Raw genomic sequence first — 20,946 nt, forward strand, 5'->3', positions numbered from 1 at the left:
CTATTGCTTAGTGTCCCAAAAGCCATGTGTCACCTTTATGTTGTCCTTGTGCCTTGTAATTATTCACCCCGTAGTCCACATCCTACTTGCCACTTTGCCTATAAATAGTGGCATTTGGTGGATTTTAAAATTACACACACATTGGGCAAATTCCATACAAATTGAAGAAAGTGGAGAAATTTGAGAATTTTCTCTTTTTTTATTATTTTATTTTATTTTATTTTACTTATATATATATATATATTATATTTTATTTATTTTAATATTATATTATATTTTATTACCATCCGTGTTCTCGTTGTGCTCCTCAAATTTTACAACATTTCATTAGTTATAGCATTTGCTTGATTCTTTAGTATATATTTAGTTAACCTTAACCTTTTTTAGGAAAACAAAAATATAAATAACAATTGGAGTGTTAATATGTCGCAAGACACAACCATGTATAATAAGTCAGACCATGAGTAGTATAATTAATGTTTCGTGAATTAAAGAGGTTAGAGTAGTGAGTTCTCCTTGATGAAAAAGACGAGTATCATCCATAAAAAGGCGGAGTTCATTGTTGAAACAATCCCGACTTTCAAATAAACTTTAGAGACCAATACGTTTGGTTCAATCCAAAAAAGATAGATCTATGTTTCCTCAACTATAGTGATACCATCCATGAGTGAAACAACCTCAACTAGGGCCATAAAACCAATGAATTTTTTAGATTTTTACATCGAAATCATAGATTCACCTTTGGAATTACGTATAATAGAACTAATGCCCACTAATCCCATGTTAAAAGAAAGTATCAGGGTCGAGTTTGTATGAGTTGTTTTTCAGAGATCGCTACTACAAATTTGGCCTTTATTGATGGACAAAAAATGTAAAAAAAGTCTACTTTAATGGCCAAAAAAGTCAAAAAAGCAAACATCAAGAAAGTTTGACCATCTAGAAAACCAATTTTTTTGATTGTAAAAAACATCACCAAAAATCCTTTTATGACGTTTTTGGCCATCAAGAAAGGGTACTTTGACATTTTTTGCCCATCAATTATATGGAAAAAATGTCAAGAAAAGCTCTTTTATAGTTACGCTTCAAATGTCAAAGTAAGGTAATATTTACTTTTTTTGCCAATCAATTATTTTTTAAGGACGTCAAGAAAATCCTTTTTATTGACGTGTTTTGCATGTCAAGAAAATGTTTTTATTGGCAGCTTTTAAGCGCCAACTATATACTTTTGTTGACGTCTTTTACCCATAAACTATATCGATTTGAAAAAAAAGTAAAAAAATTCGGGTCATTGTAACCCCTCATATACCAATGTAGTCGATCCCAAACAAGCTTTTAATATGAAATTTGCATTTACACTCATGGTACATAATACCTATATTTTATACACAAACAACAAAATACACCAAATCACTTATAGAAAGTTTGTAGCATAACTACAAACCAATAACTTCAAACAACTCTTGCAAAGCAACAACTTTACACAACTTCACTCAACTACTGCAAACCCACCAACTACACAGATATCTTGCAATCCACCAATTATACACAACTCCAAATTTTCAATGGTACATATCTAAATTCGTATCACCAGACCATCTCATTGAAACAAGTAATGTATTTAATAAACTTACTATCCAATGAATCAACCAAGTAATTTTCATTAATAAATTAGTAAAACAACGTTTCTACAAACAATCAGTATCTAAAAATTTGATCATATAAATATCCAACCCTACTAAAATTGACCTCATATCTCATCTCCTAAACTCATATATACTAAACTATTGATGCATCGTATAACAAAGATTCTTCATATGTAGCTTCTTATAAAGTCACAATACTCAACTTTCACCGCATCTAATTCCAATTGATTGTAAGGTGTTTGTCTTGTCAATTGCAAACAAGTAAATGTAATTTATTAACAAAATTATATTCGGTGTAAACATTATAGTTAAAGAAGATAGTCTAAGAAAATGCATACCACATATGTAATTATTTTGCTTCTGTGTTTTGCTATGTCATGCATGAACTTCATAATATAGTACCCACACTTTGTCTGAAGGTGTAGGTGAATACTCAGAGCAGAAAAGATCGTGTCCCAATTTTGATTTTACAGAACAATGATTAGAGGACGAAAATACAGGGTACACAAAACCTATTAAGCATGCTTCTACTGTTAATTAGAGAGGAAGAGATTAAGAAATCCCATACCCTTAAAGACCAATTCTTCACGTTCCTCTTCAATTCGTGTCGTCTTCTCCCAATCTCACGAACACCGCAACCGGACACCACCATGAGATTTTTTCCGTTATTCTCAGGGATGAGAATCGTGCAGATGTGTGAGCTTGCACTCAATTTTGGGAAGAAGGAAGGAGATGATTGAGAGACAAAATTTGTGCCAAAAAACTCTTCTGCAAAAACGTAGAGAATAGGAAGAAACCATAAGAGAGAGAACACTTTCTCTCTCCACATTTTTATGTGAGAGAATGAGAGATTGACAGATGAGGGAATTATTACTCCCTCCCTTTCATTTAATTAAATTTGAAAGAATTAAATTCAAATTCTAAATTTGAATTTAATATATATATTAACAATATGTTATATCACATACAACATATACCCTGTAGTTAATATTATATCACATATAACATAAACTATAGTTTATTATTCTCTCAAATAGAGATGTCCAATTTCTCCATGGGGACGGGGCCCCATTTGAGGCGGGATTCCCCGATTAGGCGGGGAATGGGGGAGGGAGTAGGAAATTTTTTTTTCTGTGAGTTAAACGCGGATGGAGACGGGGAATACATTCCCTGTCCCCACCCCTGCCCCCACCTCGTTACCCGTCCCCACCCTGATTAGCTTCTACATATTTATTTAGTATAGTTATCTAATGTTATGTTATTATTATTATTGTATAAATATTACATTTAAATTTCAAATTTGATTATTTATTGGGAAAGATAATGAATATGTTTAAATTGAATATTTAAATTTAGATTATATGTGAATTATTTGATTTATATTTATTTATTTCTACTAAAAAAATTTAATTGGCTTTTTTAGGCCAAAATTTGAGTAATTTATTCAAATTGCCATGTAAAACTAACTATAATAAACAATTAGTAATAAAGTTAATTATTTAACTAAAGTTTGCTCACATTAGTGATTTAAATTAATTGGCAATTGGCTTTTTACAAAAAACAAAAAAGGTAATAGGAAAAATTTTCTGCAGGGAACCCGTCCCCCCGAAGTTCCTGCAGGGAATCTCCGCCTTGATCCCCGTGAAAAATTTCATGAGGATGGAGAATGAAATGGGAGTGGGGACGGGGATGGGAAATGGCATCTCCGGCCCCGTCCGCCCCGTGGACATCTCTACTGTCAAATAACCTAAGGTATTAATATGAATAAAATTCATATTAATTTTAACCTATAGTTTTTATATAAATGACATTCATATAAATTAATATTTGAATCACATTCAAACAACAACCCCTCTCATCAAACTATATAAATTTAATATGAATCATATTCATATTAATTTTAACATATAGTTTCTATATGACTCATATTTACTAATTAATAGTTGAATCATATTCAAATATTTATTTTTCTCATAAAACTATATTAATTCTATATGAATCATATTCACATTAAATTTTAACATATAGTTTTTACATGAATCACATTTATATAATTAATATTTAAATCATATTTAAATATTTATTTCTATCTAAAAGTTATATAATGTATCAACATACATTATATTATATATTAATATACATTATTAAACTGCATCTTATACAATTAATTTCCTTTAATTAATTTGAATAATTCAAATTAAACCAAAATTAATTTGATTCTCACTAATCCTCATCGAGCTAAGAGGGGATCTTATGAACCTAAAGATTGAAGCTTCAATGATATGAGATTAACTGATTAAACTCTTTTAATCAACATTATTTAATTGTTGGCCACCCCACTAAAGACCAATAACTAAACTCTTTGCACTATAAAAATATTTCTGTGTCCATTAGATATAACCAATCAATAGTGCGTCGACCCTTCACAAATTGCTTGTAAATATAGCTGAGTCAAATTACCTTTAGCCTGTAGTTACATCTAACTCCTTTAAGTACTACTAATCCCTCTAATGAACAATTAGCCATAGTCTAACTATGACCAAACCCCTCTCGAGCCAGGAAAGGGTGAGACGCCTCATTGTTCAAGCTACAGAATCAACCTTTAAGGGAACAATTTATTTTCTTACCCTAATTATAAAGAAATAGTGAATTTCTTCTTGTATAGCTATGTTCCCAACTCTCCAATCAGATGAATCTCCAAAATGGTAGGCTTATTGAGTCGACGAATCTAGCCACTCTCACCCATACAAATCAAAGAACCGCTCTTATAGTCAGGAGTTCACAACTCACTCAAGATTAAGGTCAAGTCACTTATGGTCATCTTGTAAGTCTCTTCTAGCAACGACGTTATTAAGAGAGACTTAACATTTCGTGGTCCAGCCTTTATACAAACTCTTTCGTAGAAGATACCTCCACTCATATGTCTACACAAGAATGATTAGGATCAGATTATTTATAGTATTTTACAATAATTGTAACAACTATAAAGCGGGCCGTATCAATAGTGTTATCAGGATAAGACACCCAACTTTATCCATATACTACAGACCATTTAGGTTATCATGATTCACCTATATGTCTCCACATACATATTCAAGTTACAGATGAACCTTGGATCTTAGGTTAATGGATTATTGCATGAGTAATATAAAATTAATCAATCACTGATTCAACTAAGATAAAACTACGAGGCTTTAGGACATACACCCCAACATGTACTACCTGGTCATTGAGCACACTATATGTACACATATATTTCAACCCACGTTATAAGTAAACAAATATTTTAATCAAACGTATATTATCATTTAATCAAAATTGAAATGCTTACCTTAACAGGGACCAGAAGTCGAGGTTTTGGATTTGTTCGAGCATAAAATAATATTATGGCCCTAAAAAATACACACAAGCTATCAGAATGTTTACATAATATACATACTGTGGAATAATTATTAAATATTTAAAAATATTGACCATAGTCTTTAGCCCCTCTTGGACACCATGTCCCATAGGGTCAATTGAATAACTGTATTAGTTCGAAAGGAGATAACAAATACTATCCAATGAAATCTATATAAAAAACATCTCGATAAAGTTAAATAAAAATAATTACAATTCAAAAACTACAAAAAATAATCGTTTTCTAAAACTTAACTGAGATTACACCGACATATCAATAACTTATTTTTCATTGACACCAACCTATTGCACATGAATAATTGAGCTCTCTGTTCATCAGTGCGTGAACCACTTGAAATTTGTGTAGGATAGATGAATGCATATTCCTCCATAATACTTGGATCAGATTCACATAAACATCTAAGAGCAAAACAAAAAATTTTAAGATTAGAAATGTTTTACTATATCAGTAATATAAATCATTTTAGCAATTAGTACATATGCTATATAACCTGTTATAACTAAAGTACTAATTCCTCTATCTGACAAAATTGTTAGATGTTATCCTTCATCAAGTAGAAATTAAATTGATACTAAAAAATCCGCTTAGGAATTGGGATATGAAGATATTCATCTTCCATCTCCTCATTCACAAAATTCAACATGAACCTTATCACTGTTGACAATTTTAATGTATCGCGATTTCATTAAATAAATGAGGCCAATGAGCCAAAACTATTAATATATAGTCATTCTTAAAAAAGCAAACCTATGACACAAACCACATTATACTAATATAAGGTGGTCACCCTTAACTTAAACTAAACTTATAACAAAACATCTAAATGACTACCATAACTGCAAGATAGTCATTCAATAGCTAAATTAATCAACCTATATAAGTAACTCCAACAACAATAAAGCATATAAGTGACCACCATATCTGTAGGATAGTCATTCCATAGAATACAGAGGAAATCCACCAAAAAAAAAAAAAAAAAAGTAAGGGAAAAAACTTAAAACATTTCTTTAGTCCTTATGCTTTTAGTCTTGTTCCATTTAGTAAGTTAACTTCGTAATTTAATTTATGTATATTTAATTTCATAACAATTATGTCCAAAGGTTGAGTATACTCTAACAATTAAGATCCTATATTTTAATTGTTAACATAGCTTTTGTTGTTTGCAAACACATTGACCTCTAACGAGTTTATCAAATACACATTGATAAGAAATTTCATCAAATCTTAATAATACTTTTCATATGATAAAAACAAAATTTAAAGTATTGAAACCCAATTATTAATCACTATAGTTAAGAAATTGGAATGTTATAAACAAAATATATATACTTAGACTAAATCAATCTCATAGATTGAAAGTATTTTGATTAATTTTTTTTTGTTCTTTCAAAGTTTTAAATTTCATCTTTTATGTCATATATTTTATTTGTTTCATAGATATGAACTAAAATTTTTTCGGAAATTAAATTCAATCTTTTGCACAATAACATTAGAAACCAAAAAACCCAACAACAAACATAAACATAAATTCCGCAAAACGTATCCATACACCACATAATGAAATAGAAAGTAAGAAATCAGTTTAGAAACAAACCGACTGGGTCAAATTGAGGTGTCACGACAGTTGTGTTCTAAGTCATGGCGGCGGAGCAGGTTCGATTTTGGGTAGCAGTCGAACATCATGGTCAATTAGGTGGCGCGACAACAGTCAATCTGCACTTGGGCGGCACGACAGCAGTCGATCTTCATATGGGTGGCATGACAACAGTTGATCTTCACGTTGGCGTCGACAACCATGTTCTTCACGGCGGCGATGACAACAACGATCTTCACTTGGGCAACGACAATATTAGGGTTCTTGAAGATTTGGGGGAGAAGATACCTAAACAAATTTATTTTTGAAAAGGAAGAGGGCCCAAGATTCCTTGATGGCCTTTGCCTATCAACGAAACCATTTTTCTTGATGGGCAAAAACCTACATGGAACGATTCCTTGCCCATCAATGAAACCATTTTTCTTGAAGGGCATTGACCATTAGAAAAACCTACATGGAAACCACGTCGTTTTTGCTTGACTACATCCATGTGCCAAAAATTGAAATTGCGCGTGAATTAGATATTATTTTTTGACGGGTAGATTCGTTGATGGACCATGCCTGTCAAGTAATGCTGACCATTACCCGTCAAGAAAGAGGTTTTCTTGATGATTTTTGGTCATCAACGAATCCAAAAACCAGGAATTCACCATTTTGACGAAACTTAACATATTTTTATGTCAAGAAATATATTTTTCTCGACGTGCATGTACGTCAAGTTAAATATAAAAATTAATTGTGTCAAGAAATGCATTTTTCTTGATGGTCTTTTATCATGACCATCAAGAAAACAAAAATTCTCTACGTCAAAAAAGACCAAATTTGTAGTAGTGGATTTTCATTGATTAAAATTTTATTTATCAGATGAGTGAGAGGGCTGTTAGGATTTTTGAAGATCTCAACCTTCTCTAATGAATATGTTAATCCATGTCCTCCATGAACTCTGACACCCACTACATAAGATCAAGATGCACCCTTCTTAGTAAAGCTTAAAAATAGAGAGTTACATTGGTTTGTGTTGGGTGCAAATTTATATTTAAAACGGTCCATTGATTATATTTAAAACGATCCATTGATTATTTTTAAAATGGTCTATTGGTTAATTTTAAAATGGTTCGTTGATTATATTTAAAACGGTCTGTTGATTAATTTTAAAACGGTCCGTTGATTAATTTTAAAACGGTCCGTTGATTAATTTTAAAACGGTCCGTTTCGACGCTGAAGGCCTATAAAAGGCGAGACCTTCAGCAGTTCGTAAGACACAGAATTCATTTTCTAAATTCTTACTTCAATTTCCTCTCATCCTCCATCTTAGCTTTCCGAGTAGTGAGTTTAGAAAGGGTATACGTTCCGGTCGGAAATGGTGCATTTTCGATTGGTTTTCATTTGGCTGTTTTATCCTGGGGACGACGTGACAATTTTCAGACCTGCTTGCACACTTGGGCAGAGTCGGAAACGTCTTAAAGAGAGCGAGCTCCTCGACTCAGCCTATAACGAGTTTATGTTTTGTAGGTTTTGCTCTTTGCCTGACCGCTGTGCCTTGACGATTAACCGTTCGTCGTTCTGAGGGCCCTACTGTTTCCAATAGTTTCAAAATACAACAAATGACAAAGCAAGACTTAAAACTCTAATTGACTAGAAGCACAAGAGATACTACAAAAAAGAGAAGTAAAACCAACACAGTTAGTGTTCATATATGTTAACTCTGGAAAACTACATCTCCATATAGTTTTGGGCATACTTACAATTTCAAATATTATGGAGCTTTGTTTCTACAACCTTTTGCACAAAGAACAAGAGCATGTCTTACAAATTTTTTGATGAATAGATTTGATCTTGAGGAAAAGGTTTCATTTGTTGTATATGTAAATCCAAGTCCGTCGATAACCTAATCATAGGTCATGAAGGAAGGTGAACAAGTCCATTCAATTTTTGTTTTGCCTCACCTTATGCATATGCCTTAGGTCAGGTCGATCCCACGATGGAAGTAGTCACAACAAGCCTCCCATAGAGCCTCTTTGAGGTAGGCCTTAGCTAATTTATCGAGTAAATGAACAAATACCTATTTATATTACTTTTTTACGAATCAATTTAAAGACACAAATGTATATGACTTTTTTGTGTATGGTACAAAATGTTTGAATAACCACAAAATCTTAAAAACTAAAATAGAATAAAACATAAATTTCGTTTTAATATCATATCATATCGTTTCATTAATGAAATTTTCATTTAATGTAACATTATTATTTCATCAACAAATTTTGAGTTTTTTTTGAGATAATCAATTATATATATATATATAAAGTTGGAGAATTATCCCAACCATAGAAGAGGGGTCATGATGTAAGTGACACATTTGAGTGTCCCATAAGTCATAAGTGCATGAAATGGGTGGAAATTATTCTTTATAAAATATTAAGATGAATATTGAAAATAATTATATACATAAATATATAAAATAAAAAGAGAAAAAGCAGAAGGGATCCCATTCATTCAACTACCCTTCCACGGGACACAGCCTCTCACTTCTTCTCCAAAAACAACCTTCCATCTTCAATTTCCTATTTTGCCCTCCATTACATTATATAAAATGCATATAACCTTTGGACCTATGTTTTAAACTTTTAATTGTGTTCCCATACATTATTCAAATTTTGAGGTTAACTCTTGATTTTTGAAATCGTCTCCAGACCTATTCTGGATTATTTCTTCCCCCCCCCCCAAAAAAAAAACATTTGCAGTGTAAACTAAATTTTGACAACGAAATTTATAAATTTTCTTATATTTACCATTCTTTAGAAATGTTGTTATATATTTAAGTAGTTAATTAATAAGTAAAGCATCTGGAACAAAATACAAAATTTTTAAAATTATTCATAATGAAAAAGAAAAATTCCCACAAATAACAACAAACTTCAACGTTCTTCTCAGTTTACCGTTAGTAATGTGACCGTTGCTCCAAAAAAAACCATTTTAATAATTCTCCTCATGCAAGTAGTAATCTCAGGGACAAAAGCGTAATTTCGTCTAAAGTAAGAGAAAGCAAGAAGCCACCTCTGTGCCATACGCCAAGCACATAAACCACTTTTGTTATTTCCAGCTGTGTCCAAAAGCACACTCTCTCTCTTTTCTCATATTCCCCAAAATACCCCTAACTCTAGTTACCTGCCCCCTTAACCCTAGTTAACTAACTTAACCACTCTCTCTTTTATTACCCTTCTCCCCTCTCTAAACCCACACTCTTCATCCTCCTCTCTGTTTCTCCTCTCTCCTCTCCCATGGCGGCTTCCAAATCCCTTCTCCTCTTCCTCGCCTTCGCCACCGCAGCCGCCATCGTCTCCGCCCACAATATCACCGACATGCTCAAAGACTACCCTGAGTATAGTGATTTCAGCAACTACTTGCAGCAAACCAGACTCGCCGACGAAATCAACAGCCGTCAGACCATCACCGTCCTTGTCGTCTCCAATGGCGCTCTCTCCCCCGTCGTCGCCAAACATCCTCTCTCCGTTATCAAAAACCTCCTCAGTCTCCACATCGTCTTGGACTACTACGATCCGGCGAAACTCCACAAGATCTCCAACGGAACCACTCTCTCCACTACGCTTTACCAGACCACCGGCCATGCGCCTGGAAATCTAGGTTTCGTCAACATTACCGATCTCCAGGGCGGTAAGGTCGCATTCGGCTCTGCCGCGCCTGGATCTAAACTCGAATCCAGCTACACGAAGTCAGTTGTGAGTATTCCGTACAACATTTCGGTTATTGAGATCAGTGCGCCGATTGTAGCGTCGGGGATTTTGACGGCACCGGCTCCGTCGGCTTCCGATGTTAACATTACGGCTGCTCTTGAGAAAGCTGGATGTAAGACGTTTGCGTCGCTGATTGTTTCTAATGGTGTGATTAAGACCTATGAATCGGCGGTCGAGAAAGGATTGACTATATTTGCGCCGAACGACGAAGCGTTTAAAGCCGATGGAGTTCCAGATCTGAGTAAACTTACTAATGCTGAAGTTGTTTCGCTTCTTCTATACCATGCTCTGCCCGGTTACACTCCGATCGGAGCTTTGAAGACGACTAAGGATCCGATCGACACTCTGGCTACTGGCAGCGCCGGAAAGTTCGACATTACCACGACTACGGCCGGAGATGCGGTTACTCTACACACCGGAATCGGACCCTCCAGAATCGCCGATACAGTCCTCGACGCGACTCCTCTCGCTATTTTCAGCGTCGATAGTCTGTTGCTCCCTTCGGAGTTGTTTGGAAAGTCTCCTTCTCCGGCACCAGCACCAGAGCCTGTGAGTTCGCCTTCACCGACACCGTCTCTGGCTCCGAGTCCAAGCCCTAGCGCGAAGGCTCCATCTCCGTTCGCCGCGTCACCACCTGCTCCTCCGTCCGAAACACCGGAAGGTTCGCCGGCCAATGCACCCACCGCCGAGGCACAAACCAGTACTCCGGGAAGCTCAGCCGTCCACGTGAAAGGTTCCGTTATCGTCGTTGTCGCCGCCATTGCTACCACTATGATTTCCTCTCTTTTCTTGTACTAAATCGTCATTTTACTCTATCAGCAGTCTCTTCTTTTTAGTTTATTTTTAATTTTTTGGTACTTTTTTTTTTATATAATTTAATTTTGAATTTATTAGTATTTTCTGGATACACCTTTGTAGAGAGAGAGTGTGTGTAGTGGTGGGGCCCGCTGGCTGCTGGTTTGGTTTGGAGAATGAGCTGTTTATTTTACAATTTTTTTTTAATGTTCAGTTATTTTATTTCATTTTGACTTTAGTGATTATGTTTAACAAGCTACACTAAAATTTCTAACTACTAATTTAAGATAAGAGTTCAATTAAATTTGGAGTGTGATTATATATCTTAATTTTTATGAAAAATTATTCTATAAAAATTCAACATCTCTTTAGCGCATGATACAGAGTCTAACAATAACAAACAATTATTTTGAAAGAAAAATCTTAACAGAAAATAAAGATTGTGTATCCTAGAAAATTCTCTATACAACTAAACTAAAGAACCCAAAAAATTTAAACTTATTAAGTTACAAAATCATACTATATCAATATTTCAATAATGTTGAAAGTTAAAATTTGACAAATTTGAATTAGATTTGAGTTAGAGTTGAGTATTTTTATACTCAGTTATTTATGCTATATTTTATTTTATTGTTTGAAAATGTTATATCTTATCCTCACTAGTTGGGTGAGGTAAAAAAAAAAAAAAAAAAGTATTTGTAATTATAATTTATATAATTGATGAAAGCGTCGGTGTGTTGTGTCGAAATATTGGAATTGTAAATGTGATAGCGTGGGGTCCACATTGGTTTCTCGAATTTTTTGTTGTAGTTTATGATCTAATCGAAACGGTGTGTGGGATCTTTCCAGAACTTTTGACCATTATTCTATTTATTTTTGTTTTATTTGTTTTATTTTTTAATTTTTCGTCTGCGGCGAATAGATTTTTCTCGCCATTTAAAGAAAAAACAAGTTATCTTCAAAATAATAATGGGATGTTAAAATTAAATGGCCATTTACTTTTTGGCTTTTAATTGTCATTTTAATAATATAAAAAATAATGTGAAAAACAATTTAATTGCGGGTTGTTGTAACTTGTTAGTGGTCAACTAATAAATATTTTGACCCAAAATGAAGGTTTAACTAAAATTCTCTTAGGTCATTCACAAATATTATCATGAAATTTCAGACATATACCTATTTGGTTCATCATCTAGATTCTATTCTATATTTTTAAATTTAATGATTTCAGCAAATATATGTTTAGCAGACAACTGAAAACTATTTTTGAATCCTTTTATCCAAATAGTGCAAATTCTAAAAATAATTTTTTTAATCCAAAATTTGAATTTTAAAATTTAAAATGCATAATTATATCAAATAAAGATAAAAATATTTATAAATATAATATGTCATGTTATAAATTCAATTTGACTTTTTTTAAAAAAATTAAAATATGTAATTATGTAATGTATTATAAGTTAAATTAGGTTAAATTTTAAGTTTGGTCTTTATGGTTTGGATAAAATTAAAAGTTAGTCTATATGATTTTAAAATTTAGAATTTAGTTCTTATGTTTTTTAAGTCCATATGGTTCGTTAAATTCTCTTAAGTAGCCCCTACGATAGGGACTATTTATTATGAAGTTTTTATTAAACTATAGGGTATAATTATAAACTATAAGACTTAAATCTTAACTTATTCCAAATCATGGAGACCAAATTTTTTTATTTTTTCTATAAATTATATAATATTACAAAACAATAGTTATACAATTTTTTTAACGTAAAACATGTTCATAAATAAATTAACAATAATTTATTGTCAAGTAATATTTAGTGGGTAACTACAAATAGTTTACAATTGTTTAGATTAGAATTCAATTTTTGAATTTAAACACATATCTTAAAACATGAAATAAAACTTTGTTTTCATTTAACCCATTGTTTTCAAATTTATGTTTTCAGATTCTCGACCAAACAAACCCTTAATATCCTTGTTTGTTTGAAAAAATTTCACTTTTTTAAATTCCAAAATATTATTAGTTAGAGAACTTTAAAACTCATTTGACATGGATTTTTAGTATCCTCCATGCTTGTGGGATTCTTATACTAGGGAGATGGATAGAATCTAATTAATTAATAAATTAATATCAATTAATCATTACTAATACTATTACTTATTTATAAAATATCATATATTATTTAGACTTAATAAATTTCAACTAATACATTTAACATTAATATTTTATGTTATCTTAACTATTTAATATAAAATTTTATTATCAATTATTAATATTCTAATTAATTTATTAATTAAATAAAATAATTTAAATTATGTTTAATTAAAAAAAATATTCATTTATTGATATTTTTAGTGATTAAATAATTAATCAATACAACAATATATTAAATAATTAGATTTAGTTATGACTATATTACTTGTTCTCTTATATTTGAATAAACAATTATTTAGTTTTAGTTTCTTTATTCAAAATTGATAAATCAAACATATTTATTGAACTTCGAGCAAGCCAAATACAGACATTAATTATATCAAATATTTAAATTTCAGACATTATATATATATATATATATATATATATGAAATAATATATGTAATCTAAATATCCCTTAATAGTTTACAATTTTTTTTTTCAATAACTAAATAAGGGGATTTAAACAACCAAAATAAACATTTATAAAGTTTAAAAACAAATAGAATGAACTTAAAAGTTTAAAAGATCCAACTACAATTTAAACCTAAAAAAGTTCAAAATAAGTAAAAAAAAAAAAAAAAAAAAAAGTTATCCTTCACTTAAACTCACAAACAAATTATCGTAAGAAAAAAACTCACAAACAAATTATTTAATCTCTATTGTATTTTTTCCCTAGTAAGATAACTATTGGCTAAAAAGTTAATTTTGCCAATGTGTATGGGTGATTTTATGGAGTTTGCCAACTATATGATCAATAAAATGACGAAATTAAGCATGGAAAGAGAGGAGTTTGGATCAGACCTAAACTCTCTTGCTAGGCCTCAACCATAGCTGAGGTTGAGGTTGACCTTCCTCGTTTGATAAATGGAGCGTTCTATAGTCTATTTACGCCTCAAGTTTGCATAAAAAGCACAAACCAACTTCCTAAGTCAAGGATGAGGTCGTGTATGCTGAAGGTAGCTCAAAAACCCTAGATGAATGCTCTAGGTCAGAGTTTTATTACAAATGCATTAGTATGACTTCAAAAGAAGTAAGTCCATTATAATTCTCAAACTCTTTATTTGCTATATAGTTACACTTTCTGACCTAAACATCAAATCTTGTGTGGTAATATATCATATTATTGTACAAATTTTTCCATATTACAAATTACGTTCTTTCCAAAGTTATAAATTTATCATTGATGTCATGCGAAAATAAGATTAGGTGATGACATCAAGAACCAACTAACATAATTAAGTGATAGTATAAAGTTTTTTAAAAATGTGTAACAGTAAATATACATTTTAAGGGTGATATTTGAAATTTTAACCATGGTTAAAACGATTTCCAAAGCATAATATTAAAGTACTAATGGAGGTATGCTCCCAATGCAAAAGACTCTTTGATGCTGGCATGTGCTTTTGTCTTGGATGATTCACCCATGCTCCCAACAGTTAAGACATTTTTTTTCCTTCACAAATATCAAATAACATTGAAAAGTTTTTACTACTATAGTGGTACATTTCATTTTATTTTACCTTTTACATGTAATTTAATGCTATATCATTCTATTTTAAAATTCATACATTAAAATGAAGTAAACCAGATTCCGTTGGATATATAATTTTTAATATATATATTTAGTGAGTAACTATAATTAATTTTATGATTCATAAATATATTATCAAACACATTTTGAACACTTGTTTAAATTGAAATTGAAATTCAAATTGTGTTACCAAACACATATCTGAAAACATGAAATATACTTTTGTTTTCATTGAATTTTTTTAAATTTCTATTTCCATATTGTCAACCAAACAGACCATAAAATGAGTATCCAACCAAAGATGTATGATTGAAATTACAATTTAAAACTTGTTTTTAGGACAAATAAAAACATGTTAATTGGTCAAACTGAGAGTTATAACAATTAGAAAAATGTTAAAAGTTATTTAATTTTTTTGGAACAACATGTAAGGTTGAGGGATGAAATTTCTGTTCTCAAGTTTAATAGTACAAATTTATGCCTCTAGAGCTATGCTCATGTTGGCAATAAAATAAATATTTAAAATTCTTTTTTAAAATTAATATGGAGAAAACATTATCCAAACGCCCAACCTTCTAAAGCCCCACAATTTGAAAAAATCAATCTGAAAGGTCAAGAGTCCACGAACCAGAAGTAAAATCAGAAACGACCAACAATCCATTTGGAGGTGTACAAGGGGTTTATTGGATTTAGGTTCTTATTTAAAAAGTGCTTCACATCTTGATTTTACTCAGTTGTATGTTTTATTTGCTTGACCGCAAACCAATAAACATAAAATCCCTGGTTGTTTGTATGTAACTTAAGCATGTATGTGGTGACATACAAGTGGATCGTGTCTTAAGTGATAACCAAAATGGTTTGTAGTATATGGATATAGGAGGGAAACCTTATCCTGGAAATGCTACGGATGCGACCCGCTTTGTGAAATCATTGCAAGTGTTGTAACTTGTCACAGATGGTCTGATCCTGATCATTTGTGTATGGGACATGCGAGCGAGGGCATCCTATACAAAGAGTTTGTATAAGACCTGACGATGAAGTATTAATGTCAAGTTATATAACACCGTTCATGATAGAGACTTCACTTCACTAAGATGACCATAGGTAACATGACCTCAATCCTGAGTGAGTTGGGAACTCTTGCCATTGAGGGCGGTCCTTTGATTTGCATGGGTGTAAGTGGCCAGGTCGTTGACTCAAACTTGCCACTTTGGGGATTCGTCTAATTTGGGAGCTGGGAACTCAGCTACACAAGATGGAATTCACTCTTTCCCCGAAGCAGGGGTAAGTAGATAGATAGCTCCCTTAAGGGCTGATTTCAAGGCTTGAACGATGTGGCGCCACACACCTTCTCTTGGCTCGAAAGGTTTTCTCACATAGTTAGACTATGTTGCATTGTTCATTAGAGGAGTTAGTGGTACTTAAGAAATGAGATGTAACTATAGGGGCAAAACATTAGATTGGCCCAGCTGTATTTATGAACATCTGTGAATACTCATGATTGGTTATATCCGATGGACAAAGAAATATATCTATGATAAGAAGAGTTCAGCTGTTGGTCTTTAGTAGAATGCTTGGCAGTTAACAGATGGTGGATCTCGTGGCTAAAGAGTTTAGTCAACTATTCACGTACCATTAGAGCTTCGAGCCATAGGTCCATAAGGTCCCCTTGGTAGCTTCGATAAATTTGAGAATCAGTTTTTGGGTCAGTTTGAAATGTTTAAAGTGACAAGAGGGAGTTCGATTATATATGATATAATTGAACTAGTTAATTATATATGATATAATTGACTAAATGTATGAGATACATTATTTTGGAGGAAATTGGATAGAAATATGATTTATATCAAATAGAGGAGAAAACACTATAGTAGATATATGATATCAAACTATAGGTTAGGAATATAATATGATTATATTTATTATTTAATTAATTAGGCGGTTATGAGATAATTGGCTGAGTATTTATCTGGAATCGTGTGAAAGTGAGAAGTTCGAATTCAGTTCTTGTAAATGAAGAATAAAATGAAAATTGTTTTCATTTTATAAGAGACGCAAGAAAATTCGCTCACGGTGTGAATCTATACGATCGCTTAGCGTTGAGAGCCTATACGATGTGTCCATTTCCCTAAATGATCGCACACTTGTGTACTAAACGATTGCTAGCGATTTCTAAATGATTGCTTACGTTTTCTATACGATTGCTTAGCGTGCCAAGCAGACCTAAACAATCGCTTACCATTTGATAGATGATTGCTTAGTTAAACCTACAAACATTGTGTACCCCAACCTAAATGACAAGCACCCAACCATACGATAGTCATCCCTTTCTCCTGCTTGCTTGTTCGTTTTACACGCTCACTTTTTCCTCCTCCCCTCTACCAATTCCATCAAAGTCCACCCTTTGGATTGTCATCCGAGAATACCAAGGGCTTCGCGTGGTGGTGTCATCCCCGGTTACTGGTTGTTCGTGAAGGATCTCTTACCGAAGAGTTCCGTGAGCACGTTCGGATCACTCCGATCTCACAGTGACCGAAATACAATAGTATACATTCAACATATAGTTATGCAAACAAACACTCATTATCGGCATGCTAAGAAGAAGATAAATAACAAGGGAGAGAGTTCCATACCAGTTGAAGACAGTCTTTGACACTTTGGAACTCAATGCAGCGAAACCCTCCACACGATCTACTAACGCCTAGCATCAGCGTTAACCGCACGAACACGAATGCCGTGGGGATGACACCACTAGTAAAAATCCCCGGGTATTCTCGGAGTGAGAACCCAAAGCGTGGTCTTTGGTGAATTCGGTAGAGGAAGGAGGAAACACGAATCGTGTAGGCGATAAGCAAATGAGAGGAAAAAAGACGCTATCGCATAGCAGAATGCTTATCGTTTAGGAGAAGCTACACGATCGTGTAGGATTTACTGAACGATCATTTAGGAAAAGGTATACGATCTTTTAACAAAATTCGCAATTATACGATCGTTTAGAGAAGTTATCCGATATTGTGTAGGAAATATCGTGCGATCGTTTAGGCGCGAGGCAACTATCGTATAGGCTCTCGATTCTTTAAGCGATCGTTCTCTTTTCACCTACGCGCGCTCTTGCGAATTCTTTTGGGCGATTGAACAAAATGAAAACTATTTTCATTTTAATTCATCGGTTACAATAACCGACTCTGCACCACTAACCCACGTCCGAACGTGAATTTTGGATTAATTATCATATAATTAACAAACTAATTAATTAATAAACATAATCATATTATATTTTTATCCTATAGTTTGATATCACATATCTACTACAGTATTTTCTCCTCTATTTGATATAAACCATATTTATATCTAATTTCCTCCAAAATAATGTATCTCATACATTTAGCCCATTATATCATATATAATTAACCAGTCCAATTAGATCATATATAATTGAACTTCCTCTTGTCAATTTGAACATTTCAAATTAACCCAAATACTGGTTCTTAACTTTATCCAAGCTACCCAGAGGACCTAATGGACCTGTGGTTCGAAGCCCCAACGGTCCGTGAATAGCTGACTAAACTCTTTAACCACGAGATCCACCATCCATTAACTGTCAGGCATTTCATTAAAGACCAACAACTGAACTTTTCTTACCATAGATATATTTCTGTGTCCATGGGATACAACCAATCATGAGTACGATGACCCTTCACAGATGCTCGTAAGTATAGCTGGGTCAAATTATCATTTTGCCCCTGTAGTTACATCTCATTCCTTAAGTACCATTGATTCCTTTAATGAACAATACAACATAGTCCAACTATGTGTGAACACCTCTCGGGCCAAGAGAAGGTATGTGGCACCACATCGTTCAAGCCCCAGAATCAGCCCTTAAGGGAGCTATCTATCTACTTACCCCTGTTTTGGGGAAGGAGTGAATTATGTAGCTGAGTTCCTAGCTCCCAAATCAGACAAATCCCCAAAATGGTAGGTTTGAATTGGCGACCTGGCCACTTGCACTCATAGAAATCAAAGGATCGCCCTCTATGGCAGGAGTTCCCAACTCACTCAGGATTGAGGTCATGTTACCTATGGTCATCCTAGTGAAGTGAAATCTCTATCATGAACGATGTATATAACGAGATGTTAACACTTCGTGGTCAGGTCTTATACAAACTCTTTGTATAGGATGCCCTCGCTCGCATGTCCCCAACACGAATGATCAGGATCAGACCTTCTGTGACAAGTCACAACACTTGTGACCATTCCACAAAACCGGCCGCGTTCATAGCATTACCAGGATAAGGTTTCCCTTCTATATCCATATACTACAGACCATTTTGGTTATCACTCAAGACATGATCCACTTGTATGTCACCACAAACATGTTTGAGTCATATACAGATAACCGGGGATTTTATGTTTATTGGTTTGTGGTAAAGAAAATAAAACAAGTAACTGAGCAAAATACAAGATATGAAGTAAATATCATATATATTCAGAACACAAGCGTTCGTACAAACTGTTTACAAACTACAGAACACGAGACTTTAGAGCATCAACCCCAATAATTTCCCACTTGTCCTAAAGCGAAGTGGGGTGTACAAAAACCTAGTACAAAACAATAAACTAAGGCATAAAAGCCTAGTACAAGAAAATCTCCCAGTTGCCCTAATCCAGCCGTAGGTGATCTTGTAGACCTATGCTCCGTTGATGACCCTCAAACACTATAGCCGTGAGAGCCTTCATAAACGGGTCAGCAACATTAAAATGGCCTAGTTAGACTGATCTGTCTCATCTCCTCAACCTCCTGAGGCATCTTAGGACACATGTCCGTAGATAAAGTAACTCCATACCTGAATAGCAGTAGGCCCCTCTTGGAATCCTGCATCGAGTACTTGAGTAACATTTTGTCAATGTACGATGCCTGAGACAGTGCTAGCACTTTGTTCTTATGATCCCAAATGATCTATATATCTAGAACAAACTAAGCCTCTCCTAAATCTTTCATTTGGAATTGGGTCGCTAGTCAGTTCTTAACTACAGTCAATAGACCTACATCATTCCCAATGAGTAGGATATCGTCTACGTACAACACTAAGAAGACTACTGAAGCATTGATGATCTTCTTGTAGACACAACGTTCATCAACGTTTTGGTCAAAGTCATACGACTTGATTGCAGTATCAAACCGTATGTCCCAAGATCGAGACGTCTGTTTCAGTCCATAAATGTACTGATTTAGTTTCCAAACCTTTTGCTCTTAACCTTGGGCTATGAATCCCTCGAGTTGCACCATATAAATGGTCTCTTCAAGATTGCCATTCAAAAAGGCTGTCTTGATGTCCATTTTCCAGATCTCATAATTATAACTTTGATCGTGGTTCCAACTTCTTGGGATTAGCCTCAAGCACATGTACAGGGCAACCCCAAATGCGGAAGTGACGTAAACTAGCTTTACACCCGTTCCACAACTCCAGAGGTGTTCTTGCAACACTCTTGGAGGGAACACAATTGAGTATATATACCGCAATCTCCATTGCGAAACCCTAAAATGAGTTTAGTAAGAAGCGTAATTCATCATCGAGTGAACCATATCTAACAAGGTCCTATTTTCCCTCTCCGCTACACCATTTTGTAATGTGTTTGGATGGATGATATAAATTGCTCACAATGATGCGATACTACGTCTAATTATGCGTTTATTATGGATGTTCATGTAGTATGCCATGCGTTGTCACAAGTTTCCTTACAATGGAACCAAGTATAATTCCACCGCAAGTTTCTCGGTGTGATCCAAGGTCGAACACAGGGACTGGTTTAGATTATTGCAGTACGTTCATGATACATGCGACCAGGTTTTCAATCCTTAAAAGTGTGTTTTTACAAGTATATAAATTGCAATAAAATAAAGGAAAACAGTAAAGATGCGATAAAAACATAAAAAGACAGTAAACCTAAACTAGATGATACAAGATACAGACTACATGTACTAGATGCTGGGATTAAGGCTGGCTGTGAA

General features: G+C 33.5%; 1 protein-coding gene and 1 long non-coding RNA gene across 2 annotated transcripts; one reads left to right on the forward strand and one right to left on the reverse strand.

Annotated features, from left to right (window-relative positions):
• Nucleotides 1–1,954: 1,954 nt before the first annotated feature.
• Nucleotides 1,955–7,075, reverse strand: LOC150032271 (uncharacterized). Its single transcript, XR_016525471.1, has 4 exons — nucleotides 6,659–7,075; nucleotides 5,346–5,462; nucleotides 4,975–5,035; nucleotides 1,955–2,411 (listed from the first exon to the last, which is right to left on the reverse strand). It is a non-coding gene; the product is annotated as an uncharacterized LOC150032271 (long non-coding RNA).
• Nucleotides 7,076–9,887: 2,812 nt separating this feature from the next.
• Nucleotides 9,888–11,435, forward strand: LOC120068300 (fasciclin-like arabinogalactan protein 8). The gene has a single exon (XM_039020021.2). The coding sequence runs from the start codon at nucleotides 9,940–9,942 to the stop codon at nucleotides 11,209–11,211; it is 1,272 nt and encodes a 423-aa protein (XP_038875949.1). The 5' UTR covers nucleotides 9,888–9,939; the 3' UTR covers nucleotides 11,212–11,435.
• Nucleotides 11,436–20,946: the final 9,511 nt, after the last annotated feature.

Source organism: Benincasa hispida, chromosome 12, assembly GCF_027475165.1.
Source record: "Benincasa hispida cultivar pf3 chromosome 12, pf3_genome.v1.1, whole genome shotgun sequence".
NCBI classification, from domain to species: Eukaryota; Viridiplantae; Streptophyta; class Magnoliopsida; order Cucurbitales; family Cucurbitaceae; genus Benincasa; species Benincasa hispida.